Below are 16,961 nucleotides of genomic sequence, written 5' to 3'. Positions count from 1 at the left end.
CCAGTTATTTTTATTGTTTTGCACCCATATTTTCCATTTTTGTACTTAACTAAATGGCCGCCGCTTACGAACCCTGGCAAAAATTTCCTAATGCCTCGGTGGGTATGAACCACTTCATTAAGGTGAAGAAGAAGATGTGGGCAGCCTTTTTTAAGCGCTATGGAAATACATGGCATTTCAATGAAGAGCTTGCTTTCTTCGTGAGCGTCTTCAGGCGTGCCCAAGAAAATTATCCTACGGAAGAATTCGAAAAGAGCTGCCAATGCTACCAAGAGGACTCACCTTCCTTCCATGCATAGTTCTACCGTTCTTGAAGCCCTGTTGCATATGTTTAATGCCTGTTCCACCAAAACTCTATCGCACCATTCTTGAGAGGCAATTTCAATAAAGTTTTCGTAAGAATTCCGCATCAACTTGAATGTTTTTAATTTTAATTTTTAATTACTTGTGACCTTAAACTTCCCCTGGCAGACATGTAAAACATATTGATATGACTGATACGGAGTTATCAGGTGATAGTATTCACACAATGAGGCCGATAAGAGAAAAGAGCCAGTCCGAGTCAGTCAGTCAGTCAGTCATGATGATGATGATGATGATGATGATGATGATGTTGTTGTTCCTCGTCAGTGAAGGGCACATACACAAACAGGAGATTGGCCAAACATCAGGGGTATGAAAAACGATGTTATTTATTTGCAGGCACCCGTAAATAGTAAATTTCGAGAGGTTGGCAATACCTTTTCAAAGTAAAATCCAAGATTAAAAAAAAAAGCATTGGGAAGGCCTCAAGCAGCTAGTCACCAGCTTCTTCTACCTTCTCCTTTTTCCACGGATGCGCCACAGCATGGCAATTGTCCCGCCAGTGGAACACTGGCCAGTCGAACTTGCCTCTCGCCTTGACAATATCATGTAACAGCTTTGACAGCGTTGCATTTAGGTGCGGTAATAAAGTTGCACTTTTAAGTGCGAATGCACTTCTTAAGCGACCCTGAACCTGCGTCCACCGGCGATGTCCGCGCACGTGGAGATGGGCGCGCGCAGCCTGGCCGCTGACAAGGCACATACCCACGTGCGGGATTGGCCAGGAATCTCCTCGTCTCCCTTGGCAACGGGGGGAGATGGGCGCGCGCTGCCTGGCCGCTGACATGGCACATACCCACGTGGGGGATTGGCCAAGAATCGGGCGTGAGAAGGGCTAATGCACCTGCTTAAAGGAGTACTGACACGATCCGCTCTATCAAGTACAACGACAACACAAATAGGTGTCTGTGAATAAATGCATCTTTCTTTCTTTGTAGTTGTGTGTGTGTGTGTGTGATCTCTCTTTCGCGAACATTACCTAACCGCGCAAATTCAACTCGTGCATTCGCACTTTCACATTCTTTCGTAGACCCCGCACCTAAAGAAATTGTGTGGTCTCCGGGGCATCAGGGTCTGAGAGGTAACGAGGCCGCGCACGCGGCTGCCCGAGCGCTTACACACCGGGCGCCTCACCCATGCTCTCCCGGCTCGGAGATTAGCAAACCACTTCTGCGGTTTAGAGAAATCGTAAAACATTACTGCGATAACGGCCGGCTTTACCCAGCCCCTGCAAAGGGTCTGAGCAAGGCCGATGAGCGAATACTGCGGCGCCTGCAGACGAACACATTTATGTGCCCTGCAGTAGCAAAGCATTTCGACCCTAAAACCGATGGGCGGTGTCTGCACTGTGGGGAGGTGTCCGACACCTTCCACATGGTGTGGGCATGCCAGCGCAACCCTGCGTTATCCCCCAACCCTTCCCCTACCAGAGAGGCATGGGAGGCAGCCCTGCTCAATTGCTCGGGGCTGGAGTCTCAAAGGGCTCTAGTTCGACGGGCGAGAGTGGCGGCCTTGACCAATGGGGTCCCGGAATAGGGACTGCACCTGTGCGGAGGGCCACATGCCCTAACTCTCTTTTATTATGATCAAAAATAAAGTTTCACTCCTCCTCCTCCTCCCCTCGGGGAAATGCGGGGAATTTTTTTTCCTCAAATTCGCTTTAGGTGGATTTGGCTCACTTCGCAAAAAAAAAATCGCCTCATTTGATCACCAAGAACGTATGCTGCTTTTGCACTGCATTGCGTGCTTGGAATAGTACTGGCGGGCGTGTGCAGTGTAAAGCTGTAGACTGGGCTAGTTGGTAATTAATAGTGGTCAAATGTAGAGCAAAAGAAACACACGGGGATGAAAAGTGTACACACGGACAAGCGTTTGTCCGTGTGTACACTTTTTGTCCCCGTGTGTTTTTTCTGCGCTACCTTTGACCCCATGTGCGCAGTGTGTCTGGTGGTGCAGTTATAGGCGTATATTCGGTGCAACGCGGTCGCACGAGTGGCTCGGCGGGCGATGTTGTATGCTGGGTGCATGTTGCGGGGGACGGGACGTACGCTGCCATGTGTTGCCGGATGCGGGTCAAGCAAGGCACACAGATATGACGATGGGGAGTAGAGCGAGGAGCCCTCTCGCTCCTCACGGCAGGACGCAGCCAACAGGTTTTTGGCAAGTACAGCACTTCGTGTTAATGGACAAATCGAAAAAAAAAAAAAACACGTCTGACCATGCTAACACAGGCGGAGAAAGAATAGCTGAAGCGGCCGCCGACAAGCAGTAGCCAAAGGACTGAGAGCGCCCAGCCGCAAAGGTACTGCCAGCGAAGAAGGCGAAGGTGACGGCTCCATCTCCTGAGCACGACAGCTTCACGGGCCCCGGCAGCGATCGATGCAGGAGAAACGCCATGGATTCGGAGAGAAGGGTGGTAACGGGTCACCATTTCTGTGGCCGCAGCCAGAAACCGTTATTCGCCACGGGGAGCTCTATGGTTGCACGTTGTCAATTTAAAGCGCAGAGCAGGATATGAGCGAGAGGAGCGGGCAGCACCGCCATCGCTTCGTTTCCTTGTTTCCCTATTGTTTACGCGCTCCAAATTTTAAACTATGCATAACTATGCATTTCCACCGGCTATAGCTGCTCTGCCCTTGTAGCACGCAGATTTCCGCTCGGAAGCGCACCGCTTCGACTCACTCCGCTCGGAAACGCGGGTGTCCACATCGAGGGAGTTGCGCAACAACCAGAACGCACTCTGGGGCTGCTTCATGGGACTGACCCCAGGCACAAGCGAGAATTTGTTGAACTGTCCCCGATGCCCCTCCCACTATTACGCACCGACCCTAATAGAAGCCAGAGAAATAAATATTGGGGAAACTTATTTAACCGCTCGGCTAACCGTGGAGCTAAGGTTCATCTTCGGAGGGACGGATGTTCCATGGGGAGGAAAAGAGGGCATGGACGTGGACTGCCAGTTGCGTCCTAAGGCAGACTGGCGATTCTAATGAGGAGAGAGAAGGTAGAAGCGGGGTGTAGACGTGTGGAGTAGCAGGTGGCTCGAGATAATTGGCTGTGTTTGTGATATTTATTGCCAGGGCACCAGTCGCAGCGTTCAGAGGACGTTCATTCATATCCCGCCCAAAAGCTGCATTTCCTGAAGGAATCCTGCTCGTATCACCGATTAAAAATATCATCACGTCAGCCACCCGGAACAACAAGAAGACCTTGGGCTCCCGCATCTATGTTTCGTAAATAAAACGTTTATTCTGTCTCTCTGGCTCTCTCTCTTTCTATATATATATATATATATATATATTTTAGCGTTAGGAAAGAAAAATCTCCGTAGCTACATGTTGACGCAATTAAAAACACATGTTCAAATTACAGTCCTACTTCTGCAGAATAGGCGGAAGCTAAGCAAGCAAAGCAGACTTTGATGTTTTCATGATAGACACATTGCTTTCCACTGGTTGCGAACGACATCGTCAGGAAGAAGTAACGCATCAGTCGAGCCCATAAAAAAGCTACTATGTCCCAAATGCACCAGGATTGCTTTAAACAGATCTTCAGTACCAGTTTCACTTTAATTGTCTAAGGATTCGCATGAGCTTTCCACTTTAAATTGAGCTTTTCGCTCATTTAAATTTAGCAGACGTGCCGTCGCCAGTGTGGGACATGATCCGTTTGGGACTTGCCGCAAGTTTTAAAAAATATTAGAAAAAAATCGGCTAATTTTTTCTGCACTCGTTTCAGGATTAGCATGTTTCTTTCAGTTCAAATAGAGCTTTTTTTGGTCGATTGAGTCTGGCAAATTGTGGGCGTCAGATGAGACATTACCTTTTTTGGGGACATGCCTCAGGGCGATAGCACTGCTGCGTTGTGCATGAAAAATAAAAGTGATTCCGAAGAGTTTGAAGGTTCCCAAGCTTCGTGTGCGAAAGAATGGAGAGCGAACAGGACACGGAAGAGAGGGAAGTGTCTCCGTTCCTAAGCAATTCCCAGTCGCGTTGGGCGTGCACAGAACAGCATGACTGGTGCTGACGGAGACGCGCTTTCCCTTTCCTTCCTGTTCTGTCTTGTCCTGCTTGTTCTTTCCTCTTCCGCCTCATTCGGTTGTATCTGCTAGCTGCTGCCGAACCCCTCGTCCCGTACGCGAGCGCTCGCTCGCTCGCTCGGGATGTCGTTAAAATGATAAAAAAATATTTTCAAAACAATGATGCGACACGCTGAAAAAGAAAAACTTCATCACCCTCAGATGAATGGTTTTCGGTATAATAAATTGGTCATCGTCAGCCTAGTTACCCTTGTGTCATGCTTATAAGAAGAAATGCACTGCCGGTATGTACCGATTGCTGTCTTTCTAGCCTTACAGCCGGCAGTTGATTCTTTTTCATGACTCCGTTTCTGGCATCCCTTCTCTAACACAACACTTTCCGCATAGGTTTCGAGCTATCTTTAACGGCGAGCACTTTTTATGTGCAAGCAGGAACACCAGTCTTCTTACCATGCTATACAAAAATAAATACCTCGGAGAACCGTCCTGAGACGTCCTTTACTACTTAAAGTGACACACATTCACCCAAAGCCAGTTTTCCTGCCTGGCGCCCAGGACGAACTTTATGGGGGCGACGACGCTGCATTTGGAGGACGGGGACGTCACGTATATCCCGCAATAAAGGCCATACAAAGCACTGACCGAAATATACTCCAGTTGTCTGCTTGTCTAAGAATACCGCTGGATCGGCAGCGATGGTAAGTTTACCTGGCCGACTTGTCACTGACTTCACTGAGCAGCCTGTAGCCCTTTTGCCCCGTTGCAAGGAAGTGGGGCTGACTGCCAGGGTGCACGGCACAACGCACTTTAAAAAAAAATTATGTGAAACGAAACTGGAAACGTTATTAGGAAAAACTTAGGAAAAACTTGGAGCGTTGCTTTGCTTACTCGCATGTTTATTCTTTTAAAATTTGGCCTACGAACTTAGGCCCGAATTTTGGTTAGTGCTTTTACCCGTCAAGGAGCAGCGAAGTCCCTGTCAACCATGGCATCATTTCTGCCGGAGCCTGCACGCTGATTGATTGATTGTAGAGTTAAACCATGGCCTCCGTGATCGGCGCGCCGCCGGCAGCCGATCACGGAGGCCATGGTTTAACGCGCCGACGCTGCGCAGGTGATGAGGCACGCCGTAGTGGAGGGCTCCGGATTAATTTTGACCACCTGGCGCCGAAATCTCGCACACACGGGCGTTTTTGCTTTTCGCCTCCATCAGAAAAAGCGGCCGCCGCGGCCAGGAATTGAACCCGCGACCTTGTGCTCAGCAGCACAACGTCATAGCCACTGAGCCAGTGGCTATGGCGATGTGAACGCCATGTGAACAACGACGATGGTTGAACGCGAAAGTTCCTCGTGGTGAATTCTTTGGTTGGCCAATCTCTCACGGCGACTATGTTTTAATCTGGAGGTGCACGCCCCTTTTTTTAGTATACCCACAGCAACTTTCGGGTGTGCACGCCGTAGAACTAACGTTTGGGTTTGGAGTGCACGGCGCGAATCGGTATAATTGGCGTCCGCTTCGGCCATGTCAAAGTGGAGCCATCGGACAGACGGCGGCGTCACAACGCGAGGGACGGAGGTTGGATTCCGGCCACGGGAAGTGTTTCTTCTTTCCCTCCACCCACGATAATTCATCATCATCGTCAGAGAAAGGTGGCCTTCCAGCAGGGCGTATTGGCGTACTACGGCATCAGTGAGGACGCTGAAGCTTCGATTTAAAAATATTGACTCTCTTGCCTCTGCACCCTCAGCATTATGAGAGCGCAATAGTGGGCGACAGAGTTCGCGAGGAAGGAATGACGTCTTGTTCATAACAAACAAGGTGTTCCTCGACGCTTTGGGTCAAAGTACACAATTATAAACCCTGGATTTTCCAGCAATACATTAATTGAAAATCATTCAGTCTGAAGCCAATTAAATAAAACTACTTGTACGTATTGTTTAAACCACGGCTAACAAAATAAGCGAAGTAATGTCAGATTTAGCGGCAAATTTTCAATGATAAACAAGTTTAGCTCCCAAAAATATGCCGAACACCGAAGCTACTGGCAGAATTCCTTGACGGGGAGAGAATTTGTGGAGTTTGAATAAAATATCGAAAAATCCGACCGCGACGCCGTTAGGCGCCTGCATGCGCCTGATGGCAACAACGGCGGCTGCACGCGCATGACGCAGCAGGGCGATGTACAGTGCAACAGCGTACTCAGCCAGTACCTCCTAGAAATTCTCAGAGATTCATCCATGCGGGAATTCATCTTTGCGATCCGCCGGCCAGCTGTTTGAATTGGGAGCCTGTTAATGCGCTCGCATTGGAGAGCTCGTTGAGCGGAAAAGCCAGCGTGCAGCGCGCGTAGCAGAGAAACGCCCCCTAACCTCGCAGTGGCTGAGATGCATGAGGGGCACATGCCCGCACAAGGGTGCTGACCAACGCCCACCCACGGGAGCCCCACATACACACAGAGCATAGTATACCCTCAGAAGTGTGTTGGCCCACGCTTAACATCGGGATAAATGACCTATTTCTCCTGGACATGTGGCACGTCAAAAGCGGAGTCTGCTGCCGTGATTCGGCGTGCGGGGCACAGCGATACGTCAACAAGGACGTACCGCGCTGGGCTCACTCAGCGGCGCTACAGTCACGTACCAGCGATTCGGGCCGCTCTACGGCAGTACGTACCGTACCGCTACGGAGTCTAAATCCGCTACATTGTCGGCGGCAGCAACCTCGGCAGTTGCGAAGCGGGGTCATCCGCGCCAGTGGACTGCAGGTGCCTCGCAGCAAAACTCGAAAGTGCTACTCACAGCGCACAACGGGAAGGAGCAATCAGCGGCGTTCAATTCAACAATTGAACAACTATTCGTTCGCGTTCATAGCTAAAAAAAAGAACTGTTTAGTGTTCCTGGAGTTTTTGCCCTTAACACGTAAAATACACCAATAAAAATTCTGCCAAAACTGCAGAGTTAGGTGTTTTTGGGCGTTCTACAACTTTGTGACTGAAAATTTTCAGTCAGATTGACTGTTGCCAAGTTCGTTACTTCTTTTTAAATAATATTTATCTCATTACCGGGAATAAACAGCGTGAAACATTCCACACGTCCTGAATGATAGTTAACTTTTTCCAGCAGATTTTAACACGTTTAATTTTGACTCTGGTTAAAATTAAGTTAAACACCCTGAGTACACACATAATTATGCGTATAATATACTATACAAAATCAGCATTGGCATCAACATGATCCCGGCCCTCATTAACGCCCTATAAATGCTCCCAACCACCATCAATGCCGTTATACTATATATACGGCGGATCTCTGCCCGTATAAACCTACATACGCGGAAGCAGGCGCAGGCCCTAAATCTTTCACGAGCAGCTCCCTTAGTACCTCGTAATGCATTCTATAATTGAAAAGAAATACAAATATTGCGGTGATTTCCTTATACGCTTGCTTACCTGTGCAGAGAAATATATTAATTTATTGGTTTACAGCTGCAAAAATTTTCATTTTTTCTTTGGCTCATGCCTCAGTTAAGGCGGGCGATGTTGGCTAGTTGGTCCATATTTTCGAAGATTTAAAACAGCAGTGACGTGTCTCGTCACTTCTTATCCAATCGTTAGAGATGTTTTGAATTTTCGCCTGCTCTTTTCCTTCGTGACATTACCCCCCGTCATATCAGGAGAGGAAGGTGCCACACAATAGCGATGCTGCACAAAGCGAGAAAGCCACCCCCGCGAACTACTTTGTCGGGGCAATCCGACTTCTGGATGCGTGCCCCTCTGAGCGTCATCGTCATCCTCCCATTGAACCTGGCCGTACTCTCGATCCCTCTGTACCGGGCCTTCCGGAAGGCCCCCGCCCCCGCAGTTCCCGTTCGCGGACAAGTAGGCGATGTAAGATGGAGCCTGGAAGAGCTTGGCGACAAGCAGTGGCCAACCCAAGGTGGCAGTGTGGCTTCGATGGGCCGCAGAGAAAGAAGAGGTGGCGAGCGGTTGTTGATGATGATGATGGGGCGCCGCCTTGTGGAGCCTCGCAGCCAATAGCGGGTCGCACGTGCCCCCCAGGCGCGTACATCTGCTGGCTGGCATCGGAGAAAGTGCCGCTTCGGGGCTCCGAAGCTGCCCACAATCCGCCCTGAGGTCCCGTCGTCCGTTTCTATGGCGTAATCTGGTTCCGACACGAAGGTGAGCGCGCTCGTGCACACGTGGTCCATAAGGGGAAAGTTAGGCGTCTCGGCCTGAGGCTCCACAACGAAGCAGGTTGGGTTACGGGGAAAGAACGCCAAGGTGCATCACGGGACCTTCGTAAAGGGCCCGTTTTAGCGCAATAGTGCATGTGATTTTGTATTCTTGAGAGTGCTTGAGTTTGCTGTGCTGTCGTGCTACGCACTATTTACCAATACGACCGTGCCACAGCAGGCAGACATGCCTTGTGATGTGCAAGAAATAGTTAATTCAAGCTATCAGATTATTAGGACTTGTTTTATCGTAAAATTTATCCTTTGGGATTAACGGGTTTTCATTAGGTGCTCACGCTAGCCGTCATGCCAATAGCGCTCGTTGTCTCATTTCGGCCATCATCGTACAAGGTGGTTACTACAGCAGTCTGCCTACATGATATTCCAAGCGAATTACGGCGGGGCATTGGTCTGGTGGGCATTTGTACCTTACCAACATGGGTGGTGCACTTGGCACGCAATCTACCGCAGCTCGTGATGAAGGGCCATTTAAGGTCCCCTGGAGAGTTACAGGGAGAGAATGTTGCAATAATAGGAACACAAGTGCCTTGCGCGTACAAGCTGCGGCGTCGCCCATCGCTCATGACATGCTGGCGTTCACGACGATCTCTCAGCCCGTCCAATCGTTTCCACTGGACATGATGATGATTGTGATAAAAATTCTCAGGGCGTATTTGCTGTGAATGGAAATAATGATCCAGTGGTAATAATAATACAGTGGGATGAGTATTTCTGGAGTGCACTACCCGAACCGAGATTTGGGTGCTCGAAATTTGGTTTAGCCACACAAAGCCTAATTCTGCACGGTAGAAGTTCCGAGTGCGGACAAAACTGGTGTGTATAGTTTGGAACCTACTGTAAATCCCTGTGCTGCTGTAGCATCAACGCAGCAGCGTAACATACTTATTACAGCGATCCTGCATTATCACACTGATACACAGAAGGATTTGCATGATGCTTCTGCCCTGTTGGTTCTGACGGTCGCTGTGATAGAATTACAATAAGCGGCGTAACCTTACGCCGTGTTCTGGTGTGCCGGAGCGTACACGCTTCTCGCACATTGCGCATGGAGAGTTCTCAGGTAGGCGTTAGACTTTTCATGCCGTTCCGTAAAGGCGCCTCCTACGAGGGCAACGCCAAAATCTAAACATTGGCCGTTAGGCCAATGTTTAGACCTAATGTTAGGTAACCTTAGCGTTGAGCCTAACGACATGGCAAGCATTGTACGTCGAGCTGTGGGTGCAGGTTTACAACATTAGACCTCACAGCGTGACATACAATACGCAGCAAATGAAACGCGAACACGAAAATATGAACCAGGATACGCAAATAGCGCGATTTGTTTCCATACAAGACAAAGTGACGCGTGGCTTCGTTACAAAAACGAAGTCCGTAAATGTGACTTTCCACGCCATCACTAGCGCGCCAATATTAGACCTCAACGAACAGTATTTTTCAATTTTGTGTGTTCTGATTCATATTTCCGTGTTCGCGTTTCATTTGCCGCGTATTGTACATAGCCTAAGATCGGGCCGTCGCACACCCACGTCGTCCCCTTACGCTGCTGCGTATCAACGTAACGACGTGCCATGCAACGTAATCTGATTGTACGTCAACCTGCGGGTACTCATTGGCGAGGTCGTGCCTCAAAGCGTGACGGTAGGCGTAACGTCAGGGGGGCGCATACCCATGACGTTGAACGTCGAATTGTACGCCGCGTTCCTTCGCAGGCGACGGAAATTTGGTAGCCACGTTTCTGAGAGTCAATGGGGATGTGCCGCCTTTCGGCTCGGCGGCCTTTTTGCCCCATCAGCGCAAACAGGTGGGGAGAGCAAGATGTGATAGGTATCGTGTTTAAAGACAGAGTATGTTCGTCATGAATTGGCGGTCAGACTAAGTACGAAGACATTCTATCTAAAAATAACACGAAATTCGGCACTCGTTTGCTCGCTTAGGTCTCGCTTCGTGCCAGTCTATTAGAGCTCTACCCTATTTTTTTTTTTTTATCCAAGCACGAACCAACCATATTAGCAGCGTGTTTTGTGAAACCGCAAAGTACGGTTTGGCCAGTGGCGGATTCAAAGGGGGCCTGCCCCCTGCAGTGCATGCCCTCCCCCTCCCGGCCGTGGCCTAACCAGTGTCCTCCCCCCTTCCACCCCGCCCAAAGGTCGCCCTGGATCCGCCACTGGTTGGGCTCGGCATGTAGCGAAGGACGGACAGCAGATGGACTACACAAGTAAGAAAGAGCGTGGCGACCAATGGACGCAGGGGGTAAGCCAGAAAACGTGATGAGGCGAATCCTGGGGACAAAGGGCGGCTTCCGCGGACGTAGCGTAGGCGCGGTTGAAAGCACGCGAGTTGTAGTGGGCATTCAACAGTCCCTTAGCCTTGAAATGGGGTCGCTGTAGTGTATATGCTTTAACTAAGGCCAAGCGGCCTTAACCAGTTAGTAGTACTGGAGACATCGAGGGGAATGTCGATGGCCGAGGGCACATACTAGTAGTAACACACAGGAGTACACTTGTGTTAAATTGTGAGGTCAACTTTAAAGGGGCTTGGTCTACAGCGTTTCACAAGGACATTCGAGGTCTTATGGAGGCATTCAAAAAAGCCCTTCCTACATGATATCAGGTGGCTTATATTTCCCCTGTCAAAATGTCCTCCCAGCAAGCAGTTCAGTTGTGTATAGCGTTGAAGCCAACTTTGGGGGATCGGTGAATTCCTGAGAGGCTCACGAAATTACCCGACAATTCCCACTGGGCGTGTCTATCATACCGCGTCGTAAATATGCACACAAAAGCCCATTGGGCATCCACATTCAGCATTCTCTGCGTAGAAAATGAGACAAATAGAAATATCTTGGGGGGGAGGGGGGGTAACACGAATGCATTTATACTTTTGCGCCAGTATTGCGAAACGCGGGAAAGCAAACCCTCCTCCCCCGCCATTTCTTAACGGCAGTCATTCATGCGGGTATTTCATAAACTTTCTCCGTCTTTGGGGCATTTGGTTTTTTAGCACATCTAAAAAAATAAAAACTTCAAAAGAAGATAACGGTCCATTTCTGCCAAGCCTCAAACGTAGATTACAGGTGTTATCAGGCGGCATTATCGGCGTTGTCTTGAAGTCATTTCAACGAATGATAGATGGTCTGTTCAGGAAATAAAAGAAGTGATCAGAACCTCCCCCCACACGCACACGCATACGCACGCACTTGCACGCACGCATGCACGCACGCACACCCACACACAAGCACACACACACGCGCGCACGCACACGCACACGCATACACGCACACGCACACACACACGCGCGCACACACACCCACGCGCGCACGCACACACGCACGCACGCACACACACATACGGCCTTATTGGCGCTGTATTGAAGTCATTTAAACGAATGATAAATGTTCTGTTCGGGAAATCAAAGAAAAGTGATAAGAACCTCCCTCCCACACGAACACGCACCCACGCACACACACCCACGCACACACAAACACACGCACGCGCGCACGCACACGCACACGCACGCATACACGCACGCACGCACGCACTCACACGCACACACGCGCACACACCGACGGCCTAATCGGCTCTGTCTCGAAGTCGTTTGGACGCATGATAAATGTTCTGTTCGGGAATAAAAGCAAAGAGATGAGAACCTCACCCCCCCCCCTTACCCACACACGAACACGCGCGCACACACACACGCGCGCACACGCACACGCGCGCACACGCACACACACACGCACATACACGCGCACGCGCACACATGAACACGCACCCACGCACACGCAGAAGCATGCACGTACACGCACACGCACACACACACACACATATACACACACACAGACACACACACACACATACGCGCGCGCACACATTGTTGTTAACTTATTGTGTTCTTGCTTACTGCGTTATTTGCGGTGTAAAGTGCGAAGCAGTATTGCTGAGGCCCCACACCATCAAGGACGTGTGCATCTACGAACAATGCGCAGCGGAAACGCTGCACAGTAAAAGTGGCCGACTGTTGGTTGGAAGGCACCTACCAATCGGCCAAAAATCAAGTCACTGTTTGGATTATGGCCAAATTACCGCATCTACTTTCGTCGGATTCTTTGGGCCCTTGACTTGTGTGCAAAACAAACATGAGTGGAATATTGATGTTTCTTAGCGTCTTTAATGAACCAGGTACCGATGCTGACTCTATTGCTCGTTAGTTAATCCTTGGAATTGTGAGTGAATGTGCCGGGTGTAAGTAAAGAGCATCGCAAAAAAAAAAAAAAAAACACTCTGAGCACAGCCATTCGTCTTTGAAATTGCATTTTAAAATTATAGCCTCGATACCTTTGTTTCCAACGTTTTCCGGATTACAGTATCGGACCCTGCCGGTGCATATCATACATAATTGGTGTTATCAACGTCCTTCATTTAACTGGACAGGCCCACCGCGGCTGTCGTTGGCACTCATACAGGTGCGGATAACCTAATAAAGTGGTAATGCATCCCAAAGTTACCTCTGTTAACTATATGCACTGGGTGCGAACTTTTGTGCGGAAATTAAGGTAGTTACTAGTTTTAGTAAATGTTAGCCATGAAATTTCTTTAGATGTATCCAACATGCGTTCAAATTTATATATAATAATATTAATAATAATAATCTTTATTTCACATCACTGAATACATGTGCGGGCCAGCCCACGCCAAAAAAAGGCTTGTGGGGCCGTGCCCGGAAGTTGCTGCACATCACGGACGCAGCGAAGCAAACATTATATCGTCTGTAAAGGAAAGGAAAAAAGAAAAAAATTAAATAAAGGAAGGAAAGTAAAAAAAAAAAGATTGTACAATAAATAAGTTGGGGAATAAAACAAGCACGAGAAAATATATTCAACAACTTCAACCATTCAACATTTAACCACGTAATGCAAAACCAGCGTCTCTAACTTGAGCACGAGTGCTAAGAGAAAGCAGTTCGGAGGGAAGGGAGTTGAGGATACAAGGGACATACGCAGCCGCTCACCATACCAAGTGCGAACCCTCGGCACAACAAATCGATCTCGTAAGCGGAGGTTACGTTGAGGCGTGTGCAGTATAGTGTTCATGGGACCAAATATATTTCAACACGACTTTTTTTTTTAAACAACACAAATAAATCGGGCATTCTTGACAACTCAAAACGTCTACATGCGCCTCAAGCGATGCACCGTTCATTAGACCTAAAAACTGATTTCAATGCAGAATTGATTTTGCTTTTCCAGAAGGCGGTACAGAATTAAAAACTACAAATGTCATACCGCGAGACGCTATAAGCAAGGGCATAGGATATCTGTTTGCGCATGTATACCGGGCATAAGGCTTTAATAGAAAACAGGAGGCAAGCAACCTTTCTGAGTTCGGCACATATGTGCACTGCATGGCTATTCCAAGACATATCAAAATTTGTGTGCGTTAGCTCACCCGGGGAGACTTCTATGAGAAATAAAACACGCCTGTCTGTATACCGGTAATTGTCCGAAACACATGACCTAAATACGCCTTTTTTATGCTTCAACAAGACTAAGGGGTGGGGGGGGGGTTGCTTCATACGCAAGTGTTAAAATTCATCATGGCTTGTAAACTCAGACTCAAACGGAACCAGCCGAGGCACAACAACTGGCTACTCTTTGACAACGCTGGAGGATGATCTCCTGTCGAAAAAAGAAAAGATTCCAGGACTCCTAAGCACTCCGCATTATGTGGTGCATTAGTGTAACATTGCCCAATGACGGGCCGGTATTGTGGGCGCTGCTACAGGGCCTGGAACGCTGTGGCCTCCTGCGCCGCTCTCTGAGGAAGCGGAACGAGTTCGAAGCTCGTACGGCGCTCGCTGAAATCAAGCATGCTCTCCGAATCATCATCGCGGTGAAAATGAGCGCAGAAGGCACGAAGGACACACAAAGCAGTCGGTACACTAACGTCTGCTTTGTGTGCCCTTCGTTCCTCCTGCGCTTATTTTCTCCATGATTGAACAAGGCGCCCAATGGATGGATAGATGGAGGCAACTTTATTGATCGCCTGCAGATCGACGCCCTAGAGCGCCGCGACACGGGCCTCTACGTCATCCCGGTGGGGTCCTCTACTCGGCGTCGGCTTCTGCTACTCCCGCTGTTCGTCGCCCGTGAAGGCGCCTCCCCGCCGTTTTCACTCGGCTTCTGCCTTTCGAGAGCCTCCAGGACCTGCTGGACGGCCCATGATTATTCTTCTTGGTCGTAGCTCGCCATCGCTGCTTCTAGCCTCGACGGCAGTCTTCCTCTTCTTGTTGACGCTCGCTCTGGAAACTTGACGCAGTCCCACAACACGTCCACAAAGTCCGCCCTCCCCCGCTGGCATACCTGGCACGTGTCGGTCGGGTAGGCTTCTGGATATATGTGCTTCATCAGGACCGGGGTGGGTAGCGACCCTGTCTGCAGCTGTCGTAACAACACTGCCTCTGCACGGCTCAGCCCCGGGTGAGGGGGCGGGAGAGTCCTTCGAGCCAGCCGGTGGAACTTGGTGACCTCGTTATAGTCTGTCATGCGGTCCTTGACTCCACACCACTCCGGACGGTCGGTGGTGGCGGCGCGGTTAGTTAGCGCTCGCGCCGTCGCGTGGGCCGTCTCGTTGTGGTTGTCGTTCGTTGCCGACGCGTCTTCACCTGCGTGCGCTGGAAACCACTTGAGACGTATGCTCCTGTTTTCCTTTTGTAACCTCGCCGTCCGCAGCACGCGCTCGACTTCCTTGCATACTCGGCCCCTGGCGAAATTTCGCACCGCATTCTTGGAGTCACTCAGCACGGTCTGGCACCCGGCGTCGGCAATGGCCAGGGCGATGGCCACCTCCTCCGCTTCGGACGCCTCCTTTATTGGAACGCTCGCCGCCGCCCTCGTAGCACCGCGAACGACCACCGCGAACGCTTCTCGATCTCCTTGATACTCAGCCGCGTCCACGTACCTCGCGTGGCCGTCACTTGCGTGTACATCGATGAGGGCCTTGGCCCTCGCCGCTCGTCTGCCCCTGTTGTACTGCGGATTGACGTTCCTTGGTAGAGGGTCCACCATGATCCGGCACCGGGTCTCATCGGGGATGGGGACTCTGCTGCTGGCGTTCCCCGCGGCCGCTTCGTACCCCAGGTCTCGCAGTATTTTCCTGCCTGCCTCGGTCGTAGATAGTCGCTCTAGCTGGGAGGTCCGTTGTGCTTCTGCGATCTCCTCGAGCGTGTTGTGCACGCCCAGGCTCAGCAACTTGGTCGTACTCGTGCCCTCGAACAGCCCCAGCGCCGCCTTATAGGCACGTCGTATGATGGCGTTAATCTTGTTGCGCTCGCTCTGCAGCCAGTTGTGGTATGCTGCGACGTACGCGATGTGACTCATCACAAAGGATTGGACGAGCCTGATCAGACCTCTCCTCCTTCATACCTGCCTTGTGGTTGGCGACCCTCTTGATGAATGAGTCGCATCGCGTTGGCCACCTTGGCGTTCAGTCGGGCGACGGTTTCGCCGTTTCTCCGCTGCTTCTCGACCACCATGCCCAGGACCCGGATCTTACTGACCTCGGGGATCACTTGGCCGCTCCCCGTCACGACCTTGATCTTCTCGTACTCTCTTGGCTTGTACTTGCTTCGGTTCGCCCTTTTCGGTGGTAGCACCAGCAGCTCTGACTTGTTCGGTGAGCATATCAGGCCGGAACCGTCGAGCTGGTCCTCGATCGCATTGACTGCTTCCTGCAGTTTGCCCTCAATGTGAGCGTCGCTGCCTCCTGGGACCCACAGCGTAATATCGTCGGCGTAGAGGGTGTGCCTGACGCCCTCGATCTTCTCTAGCCGTTCGGCCACCCCGATCATCACCAGGTTGAATAGCAGCGGCGAGATGACGGACCCCTGTGGAGTCCAAGAAACCGTCTTTACCATAATGCTACTCCTTTTACGTCTTTTCCTCCCACTCTCCTTCACAATGACAGAGCCTTTGCCAATCACCCGTTAAATCACGTGCCCTGTCATAATCATTTTCACTTTTCATTCTCTCCGCTACAGAGACTGAAATCTTTGTTCAATAGCCTATGTTACGCCAATCATCATCATCGTTATCATCATCATCACCAACATTGCCTTCGGCGTCTTCGCATCATCGCATTCACCATAACCTTCGTCGCCGACATCATTGCCGTCATCATATCACCGTCACATTCTCCATAATCGTCGTCGTCGCCCCCAGCCCCACCACCACCACCACCACCACCACCACCACCATCATCATCATCATCATCATCATCATCATTTTCCTGTTTTCCCCATTGCGGGATGAATGACTCG

At 50.2% G+C, this 16,961-nt stretch overlaps 1 protein-coding gene across 1 annotated transcript in view; it reads right to left on the bottom strand.

Annotated features, from left to right (window-relative positions):
- Positions 1 to 14,733: 14,733 nt before the first annotated feature.
- LOC144156182 (uncharacterized) overlaps positions 14,734 to 16,961 on the bottom strand; it is a 121,393-nt gene continuing 119,165 nt past the window's right edge. The window contains exon 2 of the mRNA XM_077688043.1: positions 14,734 to 16,529. Coding sequence (XP_077544169.1) covers positions 14,869 to 16,023 — 1,155 coding nt within the window. The 5' untranslated portion in view covers positions 16,024 to 16,529 and the 3' untranslated portion in view covers positions 14,734 to 14,868. The remainder of the gene's footprint in view (positions 16,530 to 16,961) is intronic.

Source organism: Haemaphysalis longicornis, unplaced genomic scaffold, assembly GCF_048455015.1.
Source record: "Haemaphysalis longicornis isolate Haplotype H1 unplaced genomic scaffold, Haemaphysalis longicornis Haplotype H1 scaffold_1, whole genome shotgun sequence".
NCBI lineage: Eukaryota > Metazoa > Arthropoda > Arachnida > Ixodida > Ixodidae > Haemaphysalis > Haemaphysalis longicornis.
Note: the sequence above shows the minus strand (reverse complement) of the source record. Positions and strands in the feature narration are given on the sequence as shown.